The sequence below is a fragment of the Poecilia latipinna genome, unplaced genomic scaffold, assembly GCF_001443285.1.
Source record: "Poecilia latipinna isolate Pla-1442-1.1 unplaced genomic scaffold, P_latipinna-1.0 Scaffold4478, whole genome shotgun sequence".
Lineage (NCBI taxonomy): Eukaryota > Metazoa > Chordata > Actinopteri > Cyprinodontiformes > Poeciliidae > Poecilia > Poecilia latipinna.
In genome coordinates this window covers 1-21,988 of record NW_015117094.1, presented here as the reverse complement: position 1 = coordinate 21,988, position 21,988 = coordinate 1, and the positions used below count along the sequence as shown (strand labels likewise).

Genomic DNA, 21,988 nt, shown 5'->3' with positions numbered 1-21,988 from the left:
TGATGCTCATGCTCAGTGGTATTGTTTGCTTCATAGCTTATTTTATAACAAGAAGCATAACTTGGCAATGTCTGATTACTGACCTTAAAACACACCGAAGAGACCATTTATATGTATATATATTTAAAAAAAATACTTGTCTCAAATACAACCCCATGTGTGCGTTGAAACCACACGACTCATAAATGAATGCTACGATTCAGATAGCTGGTCTTGTATCTCAATGCCTTTAACAATTAATCATAAATAGCAATTGAAATAATAAAACACTTGAGCTAAATTGTAATAAAGGATGGACCAGCAGCAGAGGGCGTTCCTCTACACCCTGATATAAATCTCACTGGTTTCCACTTTTTTCTTTTTTTGATGACCTCACTTAAGGTGAAACAAGGAGAGTTGATTCTGGGTAAAAGATCTTAAATGTGCCATCTCATGCAGTAAAGATATTGTTGAAAACATCCCTTTCTGCTGCTTCTGTTCGATTGATACATCTTATTTCATAATTTGTTAAGTGCTGTATGGGCGCTTGCTGCAAAAAAAGCATTAAATGCAACATTTCAACACATCAACAATTACCTTCCACAGGATATATTGTTGTGAATCCCCAGTTATAGTTTATGTAGAAGGCACAGATTGAGGATTTTGGATTCCTGATCAATTATTGGTCAAAATACTCTAAATGTCCTACTATATATATATATATATATACACACACATTATTCTGACTAGTAATTAAATAATTACAGTGCCTTGTGGAAGTATTCACATCCCTTGAAACTTGAAGCTATGAAAATCTGAAAAAGGATAAAAATATTATTACTCTTTGTATTACTGTTCGTATTGAAAGAAATAACTTGGAAGTCCATGGTAACTCTGGAGGAGCTGTAGAGAGCCACAGCTCAGGTGATTAGATATTAGACAAATCTGGCCTTTACAGAGGAGTGGTCTGATCCAGCATGTAAAAAAAATAAATAAATAAGCCTGTGGTTGCAATGTGACAAAATGTAAAAAGCTTAAGGTTTATGAATATTTTTGCACTGCGTTGTCAGTGAAACAAACTCACGAGTTATAAAGAAGCTGCATTTATTTCACAAACAAAAATAGCATAAGGATGTACAGTACATCAGTGTTGTACAATTTCACTTGTCTTTCCAAATCTTTAACGTTACTCTCTAAACTTTAATGTTGTTGGCAAAAGAACACAAACAATGCAAATATGACGACTCAGGCTTAGTATCAGGAACAAAACTAACCGTAAAACTTGAAGAAGACAGCCACACGAGTGCTGTGTTCGTATAAAAATACTGCAGCTTTTCTACGCTTTCAGAAAACACACCGTATAACAAACCACCTACAGTATCGGTAAAATATAAAGCAACGCAATCTGGGAGAACAGTTAAAAATATACAGCCTTTGCAGAACCCACATCGACATTATAAAAAACACACGAATTCACATATGTGAGGTTTGTAACTTCAACACTGAGGTTAAAACAGCTGGAAACTAATGTAACACTGCATTGTATTGAGCACCTTCCACAGCTGCCTTACATTAGTAGAGGTAAAACAAAACAAAAGAAAAAGCACCCTTTTAGGATTACATTACCAAGTGTAAAAATATAAAACAATAAAGATGACAGTCTTTGTTTGGGTTAGGAAAAATTTTAAGATCTATTTTTTTTTTTCTGCATTCGAAACAAAATGGAGTCTTTTTTTTTTTTTAGTACATGGAGTTTATCAGCAAACCTGAGAAGAGATGAGAAAGAAATGCGTTACTCACTCGGGAAAGTAATACAGTCTATATTTCTGTAAACTACATGAATCAAATGGCTCTCGTGCTGAGTTTCCGTCTACCTCGGCTATAACTCCTCGTTCTCCAGCGGCTCGGTCTTCTTCTCCACTTTGTCGTCGGCTGCGTCTGCGGCAACATCTTCTATGTGAGCAAGAGAGTCGGCCATCAGGGCCTCTTCAAGTCGTCTCCTCACATTCTGCACCAGATCCTCCTGCCTCCTGCACACAGACACACACACACACACACACAATGTCAAAGATGACATGTTGTGGCTCTAAAGTTGCACTCCATCCCCCACGACGCTGTCAGAGACTGGCAAAATGTAAACACTTTCAATCCACCACAAAACATCCATCTGTATATAAAGATCTGTTGACTGATTAATCATGATTAATCGCACATTAGCCATAGATATCTTGTGATTAATCACAAATAACTGCATTTTAAAATTTGCTTTAATGTGCCTTAGCAGAATGTTTGTAGTATTCTTATAAAAATAATTAAATATAAATGTTCTTATATGGATTGAGATGGATTTACTTGTTTTATCCAAATTAATGTTTCTTTTATAATCGCAGCAATACCAGAAATGATAATTGTAAAGACTATTTTACAGAAAACTCTATAAAAGGTACTTTCTCTGAAAGATTTGTCAGAAGTACTCATACATGTACTCCTGCACAAGATAACTGCGCAGCAGTTCGGTTATTTTGTACAGTTAATTTTACTCCTGTCATGGAAGAAAATTTACAAAGGCAACAGATTTTAAATGGGATTATAAAAAGGAAATAAAGAGCAATGAATAAACTACAGCGACACGGAGTGTAATACAGAACTGGAAGCCATCCCATAACGGGCTGTTAATAAGACTTATTTTTGGGAAGTTCCTCCATTTGATTGACGGAAACCCCTAAAAACATCAAAAAGCTGTTATGGAGGAAATGGATCCATCAAATCGTGACAAGTTTTTCTTTCCTGAGGAAAATTTATTAAGAAGAGCTGATTAAAAACAAAAATCCCTGGAGTTGCCTCGGAAGTGAATGGCTTGCATATAAAATGATGCTTTGCTATGGTTTGTTTACAGCAGCCGAATAATTCTGGGGTTCTTCACCGATTCTCTGCCTCTCAGCTGTGAGTGAGGCTCACAGCTGCTGCTCTGCGCGCAGCGCTCAGAGCCGAATGAGAGGAGAGGTGGACAGGAGGGGAGAGAGAGTGGAGCTGTTTTCAGAGACAACTTTCCTAAGAAACGGGAGACCAGCCCCACAGCTGAAACAGAGAAAGAAATAACTTCGCTCCACAGCGCAGACGAGGTTTACATAAAAAACCAGGCCTTAATCGTGTGTTAAACATGAAGGAGTCTTCTTGTTTGGTTAAAGTCGCTTGACCGGAGTCGCAATGTAGACTTGTAAATTTAAGAGGTTTTATGGTTTGTTTTTTAGGTCTTTCTTCACCACAATAGACCAGAGAAGCGTCCATGTTATTGCAGACAAACTCCAATCCATCTATTAATGTGCCTCCTCCCATCATCACACAGAGACATGGCATCAAGATCCCTAAACTCCTCAGTTTGAGTAGACTAGTCCTCAAGTTGAGCCTTTTCACGTTTCTGCCAAGTTATCACTCCAAACTTCAATGTGTTTTAATGGGATTTTATGCAAAAGATCAACATAATTGTGAGTCGAAGGAAAATGAAGTATGGTTCTCAAAAAAAATCTTCAAAACAAAAGCCAGAAGTAGTCATATTTGCAGTTTGCTACAAAACATGCAGGAGACACAGCAAACATGCTTAACAGGGTGATCTGGCAAAATGAGACAAAAATCTAACCTTCAGACATGCTAGAAAATGAATGGCAGAAACCGACTCTGCACATCCCTCTGAACACACCATCACTACAGAGAAACACGGTGCCGGCAGCATCAAGCTGTGGGGTTGATTTGTTCAGCAGGGTCAAGGAATTTGATGAGCATTGATAGGAGGATGGATAAAGAAGCTAACTGGTTGAAGAAAATCTTCTAGAGACGGCAAAAGGCAGGCCTACTCTAGACTGGCAGTTTATCTTCCAGCAGGATAACAAGCTGGAGCTACAATGGGATGATTTAGATCAAAGCACATATTTGTGGCCAAGTCAAAGCCCAGGCCTAAAAATACTCCACAATCTATGGCGAGACTTGAAAACATCTGTTCATGGACCCATCATCCAATATAACTGCACTGCAATAGTGGCGGAGCCAAACTCCAGAAGCAGTTAAGGGGTTATTTGTGGCCAATTGTGATAATTATGATAAAATGAGTAAAAGCAAATGAAAGTTGAAGCTAGACTGAAGTAAATAACATGAGCTGAAACTAGTCAGACCACAAACACACAGCAATTTACACAGATGAGAACCACGGAGAAAAAGAAGCAATAATGACTGGAAACACAGAAACTAAGCAGCTGAAAATATAATTTTCAAATTAATTGCACAACTAAATCCAATTTAGAAATTTTTTTTTCATAAAATTTATTAACACTTCATCTATCCACTCTACAGTTTTGCTATAGAAGACCAGTAGGATTTTTTTTTTTCCCTAAAAAGGTTGAAATACTCAACGGCTTTTATCCCGGTTAAAAAAAAAATCTCATCGGTATAACTGATTTTTTAAAATTATTTTTGTTAAAAAGAATGCCTTTAAAAATGTTGCCAGGGTCGATTATGTTTAAGTGTATTGTTTTAATATAAATTTTCAGTTAGAAATGTGATCACTATGGCAACCATAGACAGAAAACACCCTTCTATTAAAACACCCTTCTATTGATCACTTTTGTTTCACGAGTAAAACCAGAGATTCAGTTTGAACCTGAAATTAAATCACTTTATTTTCCCCAAGATACTATTAGCCATTCATACGAGGACACTTTTTTTTTTTGACAGAGCTCAATATTTAATGGGAAGTCCTAATTTTACACATATCTTGTAATCATAAACTAGTTAGAAGTTGGAACAGTTTTCACCCTCTGACCCCAAACGGACAACCCTTAGCAGCACTAATACAAAAACAAGAATCACCTTTGACACTCCAAATAATCTCTTTGACTGAACTATTTTCTATGAAGGAAGCCAGAAACAATGGGTTCACACAGATGCTCTGTACTTTGAGCTCTAACTGATCCTACCTGATGTCATCATCAGTCACCACAAAGGCCTTGCAGAGAGGCTGGGCCGTGTTCAGCCAGACTCCCGGGTTTTTCTCCACCGCAGCAGTGAGCTGGCCAGTGATGGGCGCTGGGCTGGTGTGCAGCGCGCTGGCAATGGCAGACAGCAGCGTTTTATCAGAACACACCGGCCCGACGCCTGAGGGGGGGGGGGGGGGAAGGAAAGAAAAAGAAAAAAAAAAGGATGGGTCAAGTCAAGCTACAGAAAATGCTAATTTTGAACTCAACCTTCTCCGCATCTCGGTGGTGCTGTCCTCACCCTGCAAGCCTTTGGGAAGGTCCATAGTTTTCACCAGCTCTTCTGCTATGTCGAATGCATTTAACCCGCTCAGCTTCCGCTCCCAGAACAGCTGACCAGAGAGACAGATGTTAGACTTTTAGCCGGAAGCGAATATGCTCCTTTATTCAGGGCAACATTAAAAACAGCGTCATGACTTTTTTTCTCCATCCTCCAACTCACTTGCTTTGGTTGGTCCACCGCCTTCTGAGGGTCTGTTTTCACCTTGTTGTTGGGATGATTAGTTATCTTAGTCACCGGCTGTTTGAAGATGGAAGCAGTCTGTCGAACTGGGAGTGTTGTGTTTAAATCAGGCTTGACCTGGAGAAGAGACAACATGACATAAATAAACCAAAAACAACAGCTTAATAAGCGCAGGCGTATTTGGTAGAATCGCTGTTCTATTGTTTGTTTCGTCATTAGCAACTTAATTGTGGTGAAGTTGATTAAAACCTAGATGTTGCTTTATGAGCATTACAAAAAAAAACTCTTAGTATTGTTATGCAAAGCAGGAAAACGATAGAAAAATGTAGATATTTGGAGTTATTGCACTTTTAATCCGCCTTTAGTTCCCGTGGTTGCAGTTGCGCAAAATCATGTAGGTTTATCGCCAAGCGAATGATCATCGATTACACCAAACAGGTGCTAAAAATCATCAATACTCCACACTTGTTGAGGCAGAAAAAGCTGACCATTACAACTGAATGAGGAACAGAAAAAAAAAAAAAAACTCTGCTGCCAAGCAGGTCAATTACCATGGCAACAAGATCAAACTCAAGGTCGTCACAGTATCTCACAAAAGTGAGAACACCCGTCACATTTTTGTAAATGTTTTACTATTATATATTTTCCATTGGACAACATGGAGGTTACGACACTTTGACAAAATGTAAAGCAGACGACATGCAGCTTGTATTACTGTGTAAATTTGTCGTTCCCTCACAATAACTGAACACATACCCAAATAATGTCTAATCAGCTGGGAACAAAAGTGAGCATGCAAGCTATTTTTTCTAATATCATGTGACTTGGTAGTGTTACAAGGTCTCAGGCGCATTAAATTTGGTGGCATCGCTCTCGGAGAAAAGATTTTAAAGCAGACCAAAATCTCAAGATGCGTTATTCCAAGCTTCACAATCACAAAGAAGCTGGAAGCCTTGAAGATGGATTTCCAAGGAAAACTAGAGCAGCAGACAAAAACACATAAAGTACGTTTCCCTCAGGAATCAGAAGATATCCCTCAGAGCTGGTAGAAAGCAGCACCAACTGTCCAGAGAAGTCAGTCAGACCAGGACTGATCTTACTGGAAGGCTCGTATCCTGGAAGCCATCACACCAAAATGAAACGAAGCTAAGGGACTCAAATTTGTGCAAAAATGACAGCGACTCTGGACTGACGAGTCAAAAAATGGGAAATATTTTGCTGAAAGCAGAAGGCATATTGTTATCGGGAAGGCTGGAAAGTTGAACAATAATGTGTTTCTGCAGGCTGTGAACGGAAAGAAATGTTCTTTACAAGCTTGGCGTTGCTTTTCTGCATTTAATGGAAGATTACATGAGACAGAACGCTACAAGGATGAAGATCCGATTAGTTCTGCAAGATCTTTGGAACAACAGAGGGTAGACACAACAAGAAAGGATAGATTTCCCTTTGCTTTGTTCACAGTGTTTTTTTGTGTGTTTTTTTTCTTTCGTTTTTACAACTTTGGCACAGAACTCTGAAAAGTGTGAGACGTTTTAAAAGTACCTTTTATCAGTGACTAATGTAATAACGCAACACATAACCGGAGAAGGCCCTACTAGATACACACAGGATTTAAAATTTAAAATCATAAACCCCTTCTTTTTGCTACTTGATGTACACTTAAACAACATGCAAAGTCTAAACATGTAAAGGCTATCAAGCTTTGTATGAACAAAAGCATTAAAGTTTTCAATAAAAGGGGAAAATCCCTGTTGAAAATTGACCAAAAAAAAATTATCTTGATAACTTATTTAATGTTAGTTTCTGGAAGGTTGTTGTCTTCATATCCTGCACAGTCTGCTGTTGATCTCACCTTGAGCTGATGGTTTACGTCGTAGAGATTCTTGTGCCTGCTTCTCTGCACTTTGGTCTGCAGCGATCGTCCGGCCCGCGGCTGGCCGGTGTTCACATCGGTGCGAAGGTCACTGCGGAAAATCTGTGGCTTATTGAGAATACGCTTAACGGGTAGGCTGAAAAAGTAAAAGAGAGAAAACGAAAAAGAAATATGATGAAGTGTTCTTTCAAATTGTGCATGAATGCAACATGAAATGGAACATTTAAGTAGGTTTACTAAAGTGGTGATTTACCAATATCACTTGGCTATAAATACTCTATAATGCAAAGAATGTTTTTTTTTTTTTTTTTTTTTTTTTTACATTTTCTGCACCCCAGGCTTGTATTACTCAGCTGCCTGTGGACGTCCACCTCCAATAGATGGAATGACAAACATCAAGCACATTTGTGTCTTATTTCTATTGATTTTTGGAGGTAAGGGCCGGCGAGTAAAAGGTCTGTGTAGATTAGAGATGCACCAGTCAGATGTTTACAGGCTGATGCAGATTTCCAGAGATCTGGAAATCATATCAGGTTCGGCTACAGTTTTTTGTCTAAGGACTATTAGACATAAACCTAATTCCCGGCAACTTTATTTTACGTCTACAATTAAAACAAAAAGTTGGCCATAAAAGAAATGGATGCTGGTGGCCTCTTTACATAGGTGGTAGAAACTACCCAATTATTCCTATGAATGCATAAAAGCACATGTCTATCATCTACCAGATTTTACAAAACTCAAAACAAACCTCAACAACAAACATGCACATTGTTAGTATGTTGATAGACTGAAAAAAATAGGATTTTTTCCCCCCATTTTGATGCATTCACAGAGCCGGAATCAATCAGACATTTCGGTTGTTGACGTGATGATCAACGATCAGAGAATTTGAAAAAAATATTGTCTGATTTTGATAATAGGCAAGTTGATAAGGGTGGAGCATTCCCCATTGTACTAAAGAAAAGACCTGATGGGATTTTTATGAGCTGCAAGAGAAGTGGATTAGAAAAAAAAAAACTAACTACCTAGTAGTGTAATCTTAAAAGCTTAAAAATGAAATGCACATCTAAATTCCAAAAAGTAATCTGTAAAAACGTAAATTTTGTATCAACATTTTAAAAGATACAAAAAAATATTCGGCATTTGAACCGTTCGACTGTTATCAAGAAAGGCATAACAGCAAAAAGTGGTCAATAAGAGGGTAAGAACTATCACCACATCAAACCTTTTTTCTATATTACAAAATACAGTAAATGAGAGTTATTACTGAATTAAAAACTATTGTAAACCAACAAATAAGTCAGTTGCATAGATGGGGCCCCAACATCCTTCCTCTTTCACGTGTGGCTCAACACAGAGGTGACTGGATAGACTGGTAAACGACAAGCCAGGAAGTTACAACAACCAAAAGTATTTTTTTTATCCTTATTGTCACTAATAATAATAATGAAGAAGAAGAAGAAGAAGAAGGCTTCTGAATAATTTTACTCAACTACAAATAACATATTTAAAAAACAACAACCAATTAGTTCATAACTAACGGAAAAATACACTTAAAGAAAAAAAAACTTAGCCACATATAGACACACCGTAAACAATTAATGCCAACCTGTGCACTATTCCTCCCATTCCTTTTTATTTTTTGTAAATGAAAAGTTGCAGTGTGTCTTTGCCAGGAGGAAGTCGTCATAAGGTCGCAGAGAGGAGGGGGTCGCTGAATGAAGTGCAACACCGGGCCCTGCACCCTCGCGACTCAAGCGTGTGTAAACAATGAAACTTAGCTAGCTAATCAAGCTAGCGCTCAGCGGAACAACAACGACCCACACAACGTACCTACCGCTTCCAGTCACACTAAACCATAAATTCAACGGACCCATAAAATACCAATTTGTTTAAGACGGTGACAGAGAATATACATAACTCCGACATGTCCACATGCTAATGAGTGTTTAACTACACAACGAACGCGTGCCTGCACATCTTGTTTAGAACAACTCAACTAGCACGCAGTTCAACGTCTCACCTTTTTCTCTCCATGGTCCCGTTTTGTATCGCTGCGTTAACTGGATATTCTGCGAAGAAAGAGGGGAGAAAAAGTCCGCTATCTACCTGTCCTAAATTTACAGTGTTTAGCTGTCGAATCCTGCTGTCAGGACTTTTTAACGCCTGCAGATCACTCCGCCTGCTGGACGCGCAACATAATCTACTGTAATGCATGCGCCACACAACACTGTAAACTAGTCCGACTCTGACTCTCCATCTCTGCTGCTCTAAACGTTCTCGCTTACACAATCAGAAAGCAGGAGCAGCTCCCACCTACAGGCGACTTTTTTTATTTATTACATAGAGACTGCTTTCATACGTTTCTAGTTTTAAAGTTAGTTGCAATAAAACGCCTTTTATTGCACTTGGGAAAAAAATAATAGTACACATTGGACTACTACACACATATTGAAATAATAGAATAAGAATACAGCTTTGGATATAGGAACTATTTTTTTGCTCACCCTAAAAACTGTTTTAAATGATATCGATCTTAATTTATAAACCTAATTATCCACATACATCATATGAGTTGATTTTAGGGCTTATGTTGACCTTTAACTTAAGTTTGTGATAATTTTCTATAGTGAAATATAAATATATAAAGTAGCTCAACCAAATTTACTCCCCATAAGAATAATCATCTTTCACATACAACTCAGCTGATCCTTATTTCGTGGTCTCTTAAAGCAAGTATAAAGAGAGCTTTTTTTCATAAAGGCACATTCCAGCCAATCAAAGATCTAATTCAGTCAACAGTCTATACCACAAATTCCTCGAGGAACTGAATTTAGTATGTAAAAAAACACTTCACTCCTGTTTTTAGAAGTTTTCAATTGTTTGGTAAATGCTCATTAAAAAATACACACAAACACAAGTTAAAATACATACTTTACTTCTTTTTGAAGCAAAATCAAAAATCTATTTTGATCCACATAACAAAGTGATTTAAAGAGAAAAAAAAACATCCTCAGACTGAGCAGGAAGAGAGGAAGCAGCAGAGATGACATTGGTTTTCTTTTTCATTCGTTCTTTTGTTTTACAGTGGCAAAAAAAAAAAACCCAACAAAGACGTCAAACGCCTGGACGATTCCACTTAAAGTTGATGAAAGCAGTTCGGTGTTGACTGAGGTGTTAGTGATGGGCTCTGCAGTGGGGGCCACAGTCCGATGTACAGGCTGCAGCGGCTCATGCTTGTTCTGAACGTCTCAGCATCAGTAACAAGCAAGTAACCGAAACCAACCTGGGAAAAGAAAATGACAAATTGAGATTTTTTTCATTCAAATCAACAAGATTCAAGCACTTTCCATCAGCCTCATGAATGGAGGTGTAAGACCAAAAGTAAAATCACACACACATGTATTGATGTAAGGGGTTAATTACTTCATAGTAGACATTTTTATTTTTATTTTTTTTTTGCAGGGTTCAACATCATCCTGACATTTAAGCAGAGTTATTGATTGTCTCAGACTTTTGTTTCGTCCTACCATGACCAAACGTAGAGACTTGTTGCTGTCCAGGGACGGAGTTGTTCTGCGTTTGTCTAAATATATAAACTTTTATCAGCAAATTCCTCACCTCCAGTCCTGGGAATCCTCCTATAATTACCCAACCATCATAACTGAGTTCTGTCTGAAAAATGTTCTTACCTCTTTATTTTATTTTTTTTACTTTTCCCCTCAGAAAAAAAAAAGTTTAGCCATTCTAATAATCGAAAACAGTTACTGAGCAGTCAGAAAGCAGCTTCGTTTTATGCAGCCCAGAAGACGTAGTAAAAAAGCTAAAAAGTGTTATTATTGCAATTTAAGTGTGCGTGGTGAACCTAAATACATATAATCACACTAAGGCAACGCAATCTCAGAAAAACATGACTTTGGGATAAGACATTTGTACAGTGTAATAAGAATATCAACTCCAATCGCCACATTTTCAACACTGTGTGTTTTCCATCATCATAAAATCACTCTTTGAGCCTTAGCATCTTGGTAAGTAAGGCTTTGCTCACACTGCTGGAGAAACTGTTTTTTGTTGTTGTTGTTCTTGCTGCTCTTACCGTCATGTCACATTTCACATTCAGTTTTTACATGAAGTATTCTAAACTGAAATTTACTTTTGTGAACACGGCACGCAATAAACTGTTAAATATAAAATGCTAAATCTACAACAACAACAACAACAAAAAGGATTAAGCATTTCCCTGTGAACACAGCCTCTGATTATTATCAAGAGTGTACCCAACTGTTCAAATAAATCAACCTGATAAATATTGCACTCAATACATCTATTGTGAATGTGCCATGACAAGATGAAAGTGCAAATTAGACTAAATGTATTTTACAGATGTAAAATGTACCCATGAAAATGATCCGGACATAAAAAATAAAAAAAAAGTTTTTAAAAACATATGCACATTTTCTTACTGTATAATAATAAAGATAATGTATGTAATAATAATAATAATAATAATAATAATAATAATAATAATAATAATGACTTAGGCATAATATAATTTAAGAAAACATATGAAACACCAAAAACAAACAAACAAACAAAAAGAAATTGAATCATCATCATCATCTTGCTAGCAAGCAGAAAACAACAGTCTTCTTTGACGGTCAAAGCGATACCTTTGCCTGACGAGACTGCCCCTACTCGTCCTTCTTGAATTTGCCGTTGATGTAGGGAACATAATCCAGAATCACACGCCAGTCTGTGAAGTAGACCAAGGCCACGCCTCCAGTTGTTCCCCAGAAGGTCATAGTGGGGACCCTGGAGAGAGGAAGCAAATCACTCTGAGACACACAAGAGAGCCAAAAACCAATCTGAGTTTAAGGAAACCACATATTAAGGAAAAAAAAACAGCTAAACAGATGAAAACAAGCATAAAGAATCATGTCAGTCAAGCCTTACATCAAACATTGTACAGTAAATAAACACAGAATAGAAATAAGGTAGTCTCATTTCCAGAGGGAAGAGCAGTAGGAAGAAATGGAGGTTAATTGAAAGATAATAAACGAATCCACGTCTCCCCGGGGGAAGCTAGGCAGCTTGTGGGGAAAGCTTTAGCCAGGCTAGTGTCCAGCTTATAGTGATGGGAATGCAGCACAAATTTTATCACAAAGTTACTACACATTTGTCATTTCAAAACACCAGATACATTTTTTTTCCTGATTTTTCACTCAAGTTATCACACGTTTGAAATAAGCAAACACAAGAGATTATTTTAAAATTATGGCATATAGTTCTACATGGGTCAGGTTTCTAATAACTTTCAAAATGATTTTTTTGATTCAAATATTTGTCTTGAAGACAATGGAACAAGGAAAATGGTGAAATCATATTCGACATTTTCATATATCCATTTTCTTCTTCCATACTTACACAGACCTGGAAACTGCTTAAAGAATCTAATTAAATTGATTTCCAAACCTGTCAAGATTGTGTAGGAACTCAGTTACTATGATCCCAGAAAATTATGACTGGTTTACTCAACTTATTAAAAATGAATGGGCAAAACTATCATGTAAAACATTCGTAGTAGTTCCTTTTCCAGTTCAGATGCTTGTACATATTAACATTTTAAGGATATTTTCTTTCCAATCTCATATGTAAAAGATTGGCATATTGTAAAAAATGCTTCTAAATAATTTACCAGAATATCTTGATTCCTGTTTTTATTTTAAGTATTTGACAAATAAAGCCAGTTAGCTAGTTGCTCACCTTAAAATAACACTTAATTACACTGTACAATATTCCCAATGCTATATCGTAATCGGGAAAAATAACAAACAAACAAACAAAAAAAAAATAGAGGATAATGCCTTAATGTAACATATATGCAATTTCACGGGTTTTTGACCCAGAATCGAGCTAATAGCCTGAATTCATACATATGCCCCCATTGCTATGACCTCGGCTAGGCTAACGGCTAATTTTAGGCAGGACTAAGCAACAACTCCAAGCTCCAAATGTCAAATGTATTCAATTATTTACCCACAAAAACAATATGAAAGCACATACCACGACTTGGCGATGGCCATATACTTCTGACCGATCAATTTACCAATCATTTTAGCTGACAGATGCCCTTCTACCTACAGGACGCGCTGCTTTAAATGGTGAGAAGAACTTCCGCTACGACACACGTTAATTACTTCCGCTTATTTACAAAATAAAAGTTGTGGATTGTAGTGACAAAATAAAAACAATCTCCTGTTACATCCCTCCCAAACGTCTATGTTTTCTTAGTAGACTTCCAGAATATGTTATTACTTTAAGTATTTAAATTATTATTTTTATTGACCCTGAATGACAACAATAATAATGTGTCTCAGTTTGTTTTCATTTGCTACTTTTCCTTTGTAGAATATTATCTGTATTTGTACTGATGTCAGTTTTTTTTGTAACTACCACTTCTTCTTGTAGATTTACATATGATAAAAATTAAAATGGACTACCAATGAAAGCATTAAAGAACATTTTTACTGGCTCTTAGACCCGATACGTTAGCGGCAGGCCATGTTGTGAGTGGCAAGGTTGCCGCATAAAGCAAGCAACACAAGAAGGGCTCTATTTTATTTTATTTTTTCATGTTACAGAAGCAGTAATAATTACGTCCTATTCATTTTAATTATCACTTAAACAAAAATGGACATCTTTATCTTCAACATTTTTAGCAAACACCAGAACATTTGGTTCCTTAAGACTACAACAAATTCACCAACTACACTTTACTAGTAATCTTGCTGAACACAGTGGCTTTATAAACCCGCACATGTGGAAAAAAGGAAAAATCACAGTAGGTAGCTTTTTTCTTCCAGGTTGACCAGATTCATATTTATTTATTTTCCATTTTAACTGTGCAGAATAAAAATCACATTATACGTGGGAAAAGTTTTAAAAAGACTTTTCATTCATAGTTGTACTTTTTACATAACAAAAGTCTATGTGAAAGTTTTTGAGTGAGTGAATGAATATGAATATGTAAATATAGAGGAGGATCTACACTTTCTACAGAATTCAATTCAGTTTAATTGTCAGGACTAAAAAAAACAACAAACTGAACAGTTTGAAATGAGGTTTATGTAAATCAAAAAATATCCTGTTCCTCTGGGTAAAAATGAATTTCTTCTTAGAATTTAAAGGTCTGAATAACAACAGAGAGAACAATGTTATTAAAAATGGCACATTTATTGCTACATCACTGTTATATACACAACAGTTCTCAATATCTACTTTATATATAAAAAATAGGAAACTGGAGGCACTTTGAGGACATAGCCTACGTAGATAATGTCCCCAAACATGAGAAGACAGAAATCTGTGGCAGGTCATTGTTCACTGAGGACAGACAGGGTCTGTTAACAAACATATCAATTGTACATTTTGAGACAAAGTTACTGCAGAAATATCCACTGACAAAAGAAAATCTTTAAAAGTGGCTTTCCAAATTATACAAAGTCTTTTTTTTTTTCCCTTGGGAAATGTTTGAGTAAACGAGGCTCGTCCACAGGGCGGGATGAGTGACAATATGACAAATACTGTTCCCTATCAGTGTCGGCTTCCAGTGATAAAGTTGACATGGGTACGTCTTGCAGCTGTACATAAATATCACATGCCAGTTCTAAGGCAAACATCTTAGCAACACGAGAACGTGAAAAAGGAGAGATTTCGATACAATTTTCAGCTTCAAAGTCGTAGATCAGGTAACGTCTCATTACATGCCAAAGTCAGCGTCAAGTGTAATACCTCACATGACAGATGTTACTAAAGTATTCATTTTTATTGCAAGAAGATACAAGTTATAAAACCTTGAAAGTAACATCATCCACTGTGACGCAATGAGGCACTGGTGAGTAACCATTATCCAAGCTCCTGAAGTCAGGAAAATGGCTAAGGCCACCTTTTTTTTTTTCTTTTTTTTTATCTATTTGAGGATTTCTTACTATAATGAAACTGCATTTTGTTGCAGCCCCCCTACCACTGCATCACATTAATCAACAAGCTCATTGCAAAGCTGGATATTAGGGAAGAGGGAGGTGTGCAAAAAAGAAAGAAATCAGTCATTTCTTGTTCAAAAGGAAAAATTAAAAAAATAAAAAAAAACTTTTGCAAATTACACCTCGCCAACAAGGTTTGGTGATTTCAAACAAGTGTATACTTAAAAAAAAAAATGGACCAATATCACAACATGTGATGTCACAGCGGGATAATTTGTCTTCTCCAAGCACCTGGCACCAAAGATAAAAAAAAACCTCACTTTGTTCATGGAATCTAAACTTTAGTTGTCTTACATTAAAACAACGTAAACAAAAAGGAAAAGCATTCCGGACAAAACAACTATATTACAACGTAAAAAATAAAATACAAAAACAAAGACATAGTATATGAACTCTACAACAGGAAGATCCTTATAACAGGCCTCACAATTGTTCAATAAGGGGGCGGGAGGGGTTGTGTTGAGAACATCCGACGCCCAACACGAGAGCAACCAAAAAAACATGTCAGTCAACGGCAAAAGAGGAAATTGTCTTAAAGGCAGCAGTAACACTCATGATCCCTTTCAATACTTAGCAAATTGTCTACAAGCAAAATGTTATTAATCACAACACAAACTGCTCCGAGACGTAAAAGAGCTCACCGTGTCGTAACAGTGACCTCGTGTAGGTGATGATGCGGCTGGCTTTAACGTGGCGAAGGTCGCTTGGGACCGACGGCTAAACCGAACCTACATCGACCTAAGCGTGTGTGTGTTTGTGTCTGTGGTGGGGGCCTCTCTCTGGCAGTCTTTCCATTCCACTTGCATGGCAGTGACTAACAGATGTACACGACTTAAAGAGATTAGAGACTCTGGGCTCCGCAGTTCTGGGCCAAGAAAACAAAAGTAACCCAAAGTCCAAGTGCGCAGTCAGCGACTCTGGCAACCTTCTCAGCCACTGAAATAAAGTTAAGAAAAAGAGCCTGAAACAGCAACAGGATAAAGAAGCCAGTTTTTTTTTCTCAGACAGATCAGGCACAATGCCCTGGAAAAGTATTTAGTCCCCTTGAACTTGTTCCCCGTTTTGTCACTCAGCAATCACAAACTTCAGGGTATTGTTTTTGGATTTTTATAGAATAGCAATGATAGTAGTGCAAATAGTCGATTTACAAAGGAAAATAGCAAAGCAGTCAGCCTCCACATGTAGGTCGGTATCGTCACTGGAAGTTACTTTTCACTGGTCTAACATGTATAGAGTCATATTTAATAAATTAAATAGTGTGTTGCGATAAGGTTCATTTGTCAGATTATGAAAATTCATTAAGTCCACATTTCTGTGTTATTGCTTTTATTGCTCTGATGTAATATTCTGATCTAAAATGTCATGTTTTCATTAGCTATAAGTGGAAAATCACCATAATTAACATAAATAAAGGCTATAAATATATGAGTCTGTATCTATTGTGGGTTACTGAATAACTTGGGAAAAAAAGAAATCTAATAAATGTATTGAAAGGGTCCATACATTACCAGCTGTAATATATCATAAAATATTGGTTTCAAAAGTGTAATGTGGACAACTGAGATTTGAAATACTGTATTTCTTTTTTTTGTTGAATTTGTAGTAATATGATTGACTTTCCTTCATTTTTTTTTACTTTGTTATTCAAATCTGGCACATATTTTTATTTATTTTTCCTGTATGGTTATTAAATAATTTCCCAACTTAAATCACATTTAAAATTAGTATTAAAGTACTCAGTACCTAAGTAGCCTTTTTTTTTTTTTTACCAAATTCCCAAATTTGGTTGACTACTTTTCACTTCAACTTAAATAAAAAAAAATATTGAAGTCATGCTTGGGAACAATATTTGGCAACTCTACCCAACTCTGGATATTTCTTGGAAAAAAAAATTCCAATTTCCTTTCGTCTCACGTAAAATCTCCACAAAATACAGTGAACGATGTGGTTCCAAAGTGACAAAATGTGAAGAAGTTCACAGGGTTTGAATGCTTCTGCAAGGCAGAGTATCTCCATTTTTTCTGTAGTTCAGCCATCGTGACCAAACACTGCACATGAGGTGTGAGAAAGGCGGGATGAAACAGACTTTTGTTCAATCGTCAGATGTATAAGTCACCCCTCTCAACTTGTGAAGAATGTAAGACCTCTTTTTGACGGGAATACCAATAACTACTCAACAAGAAAAAGCTCAACTTCACTCAGAGCAATTGATCCAAGTGTTTTTTGATCCAAACAGGTTTTGCTCCCAATGTGTAAAGCAATTTTTGACAACGTCCTGCAAAAAAACACAAAGCCCAAACATTATCATAAGAGCATTTCTTTTTTGTCCATTATCCACCGTCTCCGAAAGCAGTGTGTTCAGTTCCAAGCACTGTCACGTAAAAGTCAATAAAGTTGTATTCTTTTACTGTATCCCGTGTGCTTCTTGTAATTGTTCTCATCGTCAGGAATGTGGCCACCTATTATTTTGTCAGTAATGAGGTGTTTGCATGATTATCACACACTGAGATGGACGACAATGATCGATAAGGCCACGTGTTTGTTCGTAGGGCTGGACAATCAACAGGAACTGGAAGAGAAAGGAGGGAAGACGGTTAACATTCAAAGAAAAACACAGCAATAAGTAGGGATGATAATTCTCTCAAATAACCACGAATCCCACTGCAAGTAGGCTTAGCTCAATTTCAAGTTTTAAAATTTTACCCAATCACTGTGACGTATTTAATGGACCAGTTAGTGCAATATTTGGAGAATCCGAGAGAATCTGGGAGGAAAGACCAGACTTTGCTATTTGTTTTCGAGCGGAGCTCCACAGGGAGGCAATGGCCAGGCTAATTCAGAGCAGTAATTAAGCCAAAACTTTACAAAAAATTTAAGATCAAAACATCTTTGTCTTTAAATATGTTCAACCCACAACTCCAAAAGCGGAATAGTTTTAGCTTCACCTAATTCAAATTCACGAGAGGAATTTTTGTTAACGTTTATTTTTTTATTTAAAAATTTAATTGAATTGTTCATTTATGACTCTTAATGTATTTCCGATAGTGTATAAAAGAGGCTTAATTGTTTACACTAGTTATCAAGTAATTGTCAGAATAATCGATAGACTAACTGATTACTAAAATAGTTGTTTGTTGCAGCTCTATGACGGTGTTGAGAAACCGCATACACGTGATACTGAAGGTTTTAAAGCACAGCTGTTCTTCCTCACACTTTATGTTTAACTGATAGAGTTCAATACCAGTTTAAGGTGTAGATGTACCAAAGTATTGGGGAGGTAAAATGAAAAAGCGAGCCAAAAAAGACCCACACGCCTCTATTATATCTCAAAAAACAATCCCCTTTTCATTTTGAACATAAACTCTCCTCTGACTGAAGCTCAGATTAACTTTAAAACCCATTTTGTAAGGGTGGCAGAGGCCTAAAGAAGCTGTGAAATGGTCCCAGTTTTTATTTCTGAATGAATGGAGCTCAGATTTGTCCAGATTACAGCATATCCGATAAAAAAATGCAAACTCAAGTGTTTTTCTACAGTCTCTCCCTCTCTCTTTTTTTTATTTTCAGGCTTTGAAAGACAGTAGTGAAGCTTCGGCAGACGTACCTGAGTATTACATATGGCTCACGGGGTTGTGCCCGTCCCCTCCCAGAGCAGGGTGACCCCCGCCCAGCTGCAGCTGGTGCTCCAGCCCTGGAACTTTCTCCTCCTCTCGCCTCTTGAGGCAGGCGGCTTTTGGGTTTAAATTACGCTCTAAAAAAGACAAGCGGAACACAAACGTCAAACGAATATTCATCTCCAGGTTACAGAAACGGCAAAGTAAGCTTTTAAACACTTTGCGAGAGGGCGAGCAAGACAAAGGGATGGAAAGCGAGGCGAGCTGTGCAAGCATTTGGCAGAAAGCAGAGATTTACTTCTTTAAACGTTCTTCCTGTTCTCCTATGTTTGTGTGCTGCCAGAGAGCCGCAGAGAAGAGCCAAGTGAACACCAAGCGGTCAGCGGAGACAAAGTCGTACGAGTCCGGCTCTAGCGAGAGAAATCCAGCTGTCTAAAGTGGATCGCACCTGCTTGCACTCGGCTGACCTACCTCGCACCTGCTTCTCCAGGCTCAGGATGACCTGGACAGCCTGCTGCAGGATGACGAGCTTGGTCTGGGCCTTGTCGCTCTGCAGGTGGACCTGACACATCCTGCCCAGCTCTCTGAAGGCTTCGTTTATGTCGCGAACTCGCACTCTCTCCCTGGCATTGTTAGCTAGGCGGCGATCGCGCTCCCTCTGCTCCTTCTCCTCCGCAGTCAGGTTCTCGTCGGTCAAAGAGACGAGGCTGCAGCCGGGAGGAGAAGTAAGGGGTGGGGAGAGGGAGGGAGGGGTGGAGTGATTTTCATCTAGCAGTGCTTGGCAATTTATTTATTTATTTCCCCCCAGCCCCTCCACAACAACTGGTGAACAATCCCAAATCACAACCCTCCTGAAATCTGCTTGAACAATCTAAATTTGTAACTTCAATGAAGACTTTTCACCCTGTTTCAGTAATTGCTTTTCGTACTTGGAAGTGAATTAATCTGTGCAGGTCAGAGTGCTTCTAAGCTCTTGAGAAAAACCTGAAACTGTTAAAGAAGACCTGAGTGGAGACGCACCATAGGTCCGCTGAAACATTTATGGACCTCTACTTTCTTTCTGGGTGCATTTTTGAGCAGTTTGAGAGCAGGGCGCAATCAAGACAAAGTGATATCAAAACACAAGTCCTGAGCGTTAAGTTTGGTCATTAGGGTCCAGAATGGAAGCTGGGGGTCAGAGGGAAGATACGGACACCGAGTTATGAGAAAGACAGGAAGCGACACCATCTGCCAAATGCAATACACAGAAAGAGCTACAGCAGGTTAACTGTGTTAAACACATCAGCAGGCGACGTATTCATTCATTTCAAAGCGAGAAAGACATCGGTCTTTGTTGCCGTCTGCAAACGGAAAGTGAGAGGAGGTAAAGCAAAAAAAACGCAAAGGATTAGAAAAGAAGGAGAGGTTTAGCGTTCAAAAGGCCGAAGCGTGCAGAACAAAGAGTCCAAACATGAAGGAATGTTAATTCACAGCACACAGCTCGGCTTTGAGGCAACTAAGGCTAATTTGGTAAAAGGTTATAAAAAAATAAAAAATAAAAAAAAGACATTAAATTAAAATCACAGTTGTTAAAGTCAAGCATAACGAGCAATTGTGAAAGAAATGACTAGATGAAAGCATAAAAAGTGATTACTAAAGCCAAAAAAAAAAAAGTGAAGCAGACAGACAACCAAGCTGTGAGCGAGGCAGCGGAGTGAATTAAAAGCAACGACAGACCCGTTATGAGAAAATGGAAACCTTCAGGGTGAACAGGAGAATGGCCACGTCCTAAAACTGTGACACAGCTTTATTTTTTTCTAATCCCCATTTTTTTTTTTTTTTTTTTTTTGCTTTTAGAACATTTTAGACTCCAGAACTATAAAAATCCAAACAGCTCAGATATGTTTAGCAGATATAAATATAAGAATTAGCTCCCGATTCTTTTGCAAAACCATGGTGGATCAACGTAGGAGAAGCTCAAGCTGTGTGCGAGTTTTAATCTGGGAAGAGGCCCCTCCCCCTCCGCTTCCTTTCTCTCTGGACACCCACTGACCTCGAACTTGCTGCTCCAGGTTGAGTATAACTGTAACGGCCTGTTGCAGAATGATCAATTTGGTTTGGGGTTTCTCATAGCTGAGGTGGAGCTGACACATGCGACCCAGCTCCTTAAAAGCCTCATTGATGTCCCGCACGCGCAGCCGCTCGCGGGCGTTGTTCGCCAACCTCCGTGCTTTCTCCCGCTCGGCCTTTATCTCCACCGGCAGGTCTTCGTCGTCATCCTCATCATCCAGACTACTGATGAGTCGGTGGCAGATAAGGAGGGAAGGAGACAATAATATGGGTATAGCTCATTTGGGCAAGGATCCCACATGCAGTTGTCAGGTGTTTATATCCACTTATCACAGGGACGACTGTCATAATTTTTGGGCTTTTATTGGTTTATCTGAACTGTTTTTTTTTTTTTTTTAAATCAGGTTCTAACGATTGCACAATGTACATTTGCCAAAATTTATGCAAAGAGGCTACAACACACACCCTGGCTGATATTTTGACTTTTGGCCTTCAGTAAGCTGCAGAGAAACCACACACTTTATGTAGTCATCAGTCCTTGCGTATTACTGGTTGGACATTTGACCACTCTTCCTGGCAAAATTCATTCAAATTGGTTGGCTCCCTGGAACGGATCTCGCTTTTAATTGCAGTTTATCGTTTTTCGTGATGTAGGGCTGAAGTCAGGACCATCAGCTCAGTGTTTAGCCTGTGTTTGTGCCGGATGTGTTTCACATCACTGTCTTGTTTAACTTGCTTGTGAGCTGAAGTGAAGCAGAAGAATTTGGAGATTCTGCAATGAACTCAACCTTGTGAAACCAATTCCAGTCTTTAAAAATCACTAGTTATTTTCTTACTTGAAAAAAAAAAAAAAAAAAAAAAAAAAAAAAAGGTTAAAAAAAAATTAAAAACCCAAAATTTTTTTGAAATTTCACCCCTTAAAAAAGGGCAGAAAAATTTAAAACCAA

The 21,988-nt window shown here is 37.9% G+C and overlaps 2 protein-coding genes and 1 long non-coding RNA gene across 3 annotated transcripts; all 3 read right to left on the bottom strand.

Moving 5' to 3' along the window:
* Positions 1-1,066: 1,066 nt before the first annotated feature.
* Positions 1,067-9,609, bottom strand: LOC106942689 (methyl-CpG-binding domain protein 3-like). Its single transcript, XM_015026017.1, has 7 exons — positions 9,363-9,609; positions 7,319-7,475; positions 5,446-5,583; positions 5,245-5,335; positions 4,947-5,124; positions 1,854-2,009; positions 1,067-1,745 (listed from the first exon to the last, which is right to left on the bottom strand). The coding sequence occupies exons 1-6, from the start codon at positions 9,554-9,556 to the stop codon at positions 1,859-1,861; spliced, it is 909 nt and encodes a 302-aa protein (XP_014881503.1). The 5' UTR covers positions 9,557-9,609; the 3' UTR covers positions 1,067-1,745; positions 1,854-1,858.
* A 797-nt stretch (positions 9,610-10,406) lies between these two features.
* Positions 10,407-13,529, bottom strand: LOC106942690 (cytochrome b-c1 complex subunit 10-like). Its single transcript, XM_015026018.1, has 3 exons — positions 13,403-13,529; positions 12,010-12,151; positions 10,407-10,625 (listed from the first exon to the last, which is right to left on the bottom strand). The coding sequence occupies exons 1-2, from the start codon at positions 13,450-13,452 to the stop codon at positions 12,031-12,033; spliced, it is 171 nt and encodes a 56-aa protein (XP_014881504.1). The 5' UTR covers positions 13,453-13,529; the 3' UTR covers positions 10,407-10,625; positions 12,010-12,030.
* Positions 13,530-17,134: 3,605 nt separating this feature from the next.
* On the bottom strand, positions 17,135-21,879 carry LOC106942688 (uncharacterized). The gene is made up of 4 exons (XR_001423690.1): positions 21,195-21,879; positions 19,464-19,699; positions 18,983-19,129; positions 17,135-17,950 (listed from the first exon to the last, which is right to left on the bottom strand). It is a non-coding gene; the product is annotated as an uncharacterized LOC106942688 (long non-coding RNA).
* Positions 21,880-21,988: the final 109 nt, after the last annotated feature.

What these genes read in the sequence shown, in the direction of transcription:
- LOC106942690 (XM_015026018.1), bottom strand. Translation starts at nt 13,452, where the DNA reads ATGATTGGTAAATTGATCGGTCAGAAGTATATGGCCATCGCCAAGTCG. An exon ending in ATGGCCATCGCCAAGTCGTG is followed by an intron (nt 12,152 to 13,402) that starts GTATGTGCTTTC and finishes TCCTCTCTCCAG; the next exon opens with GGTCCCCACTATGACCTTCT.
- LOC106942689 (XM_015026017.1), bottom strand. Translation starts at nt 9,556, where the DNA reads ATGCATTACAGTAGATTATGTTGCGCGTCCAGCAGGCGGAGTGATCTG. An exon ending in CCTTCCCAAAGGCTTGCAGG is followed by an intron (nt 5,125 to 5,244) that starts GTGAGGACAGCA and finishes CCCCCCCCTCAG; the next exon opens with GCGTCGGGCCGGTGTGTTCT. An exon ending in GTGACTGATGATGACATCAG is followed by an intron (nt 2,010 to 4,946) that starts GTAGGATCAGTT and finishes GTCTGTGTGCAG; the next exon opens with GAGGCAGGAGGATCTGGTGC.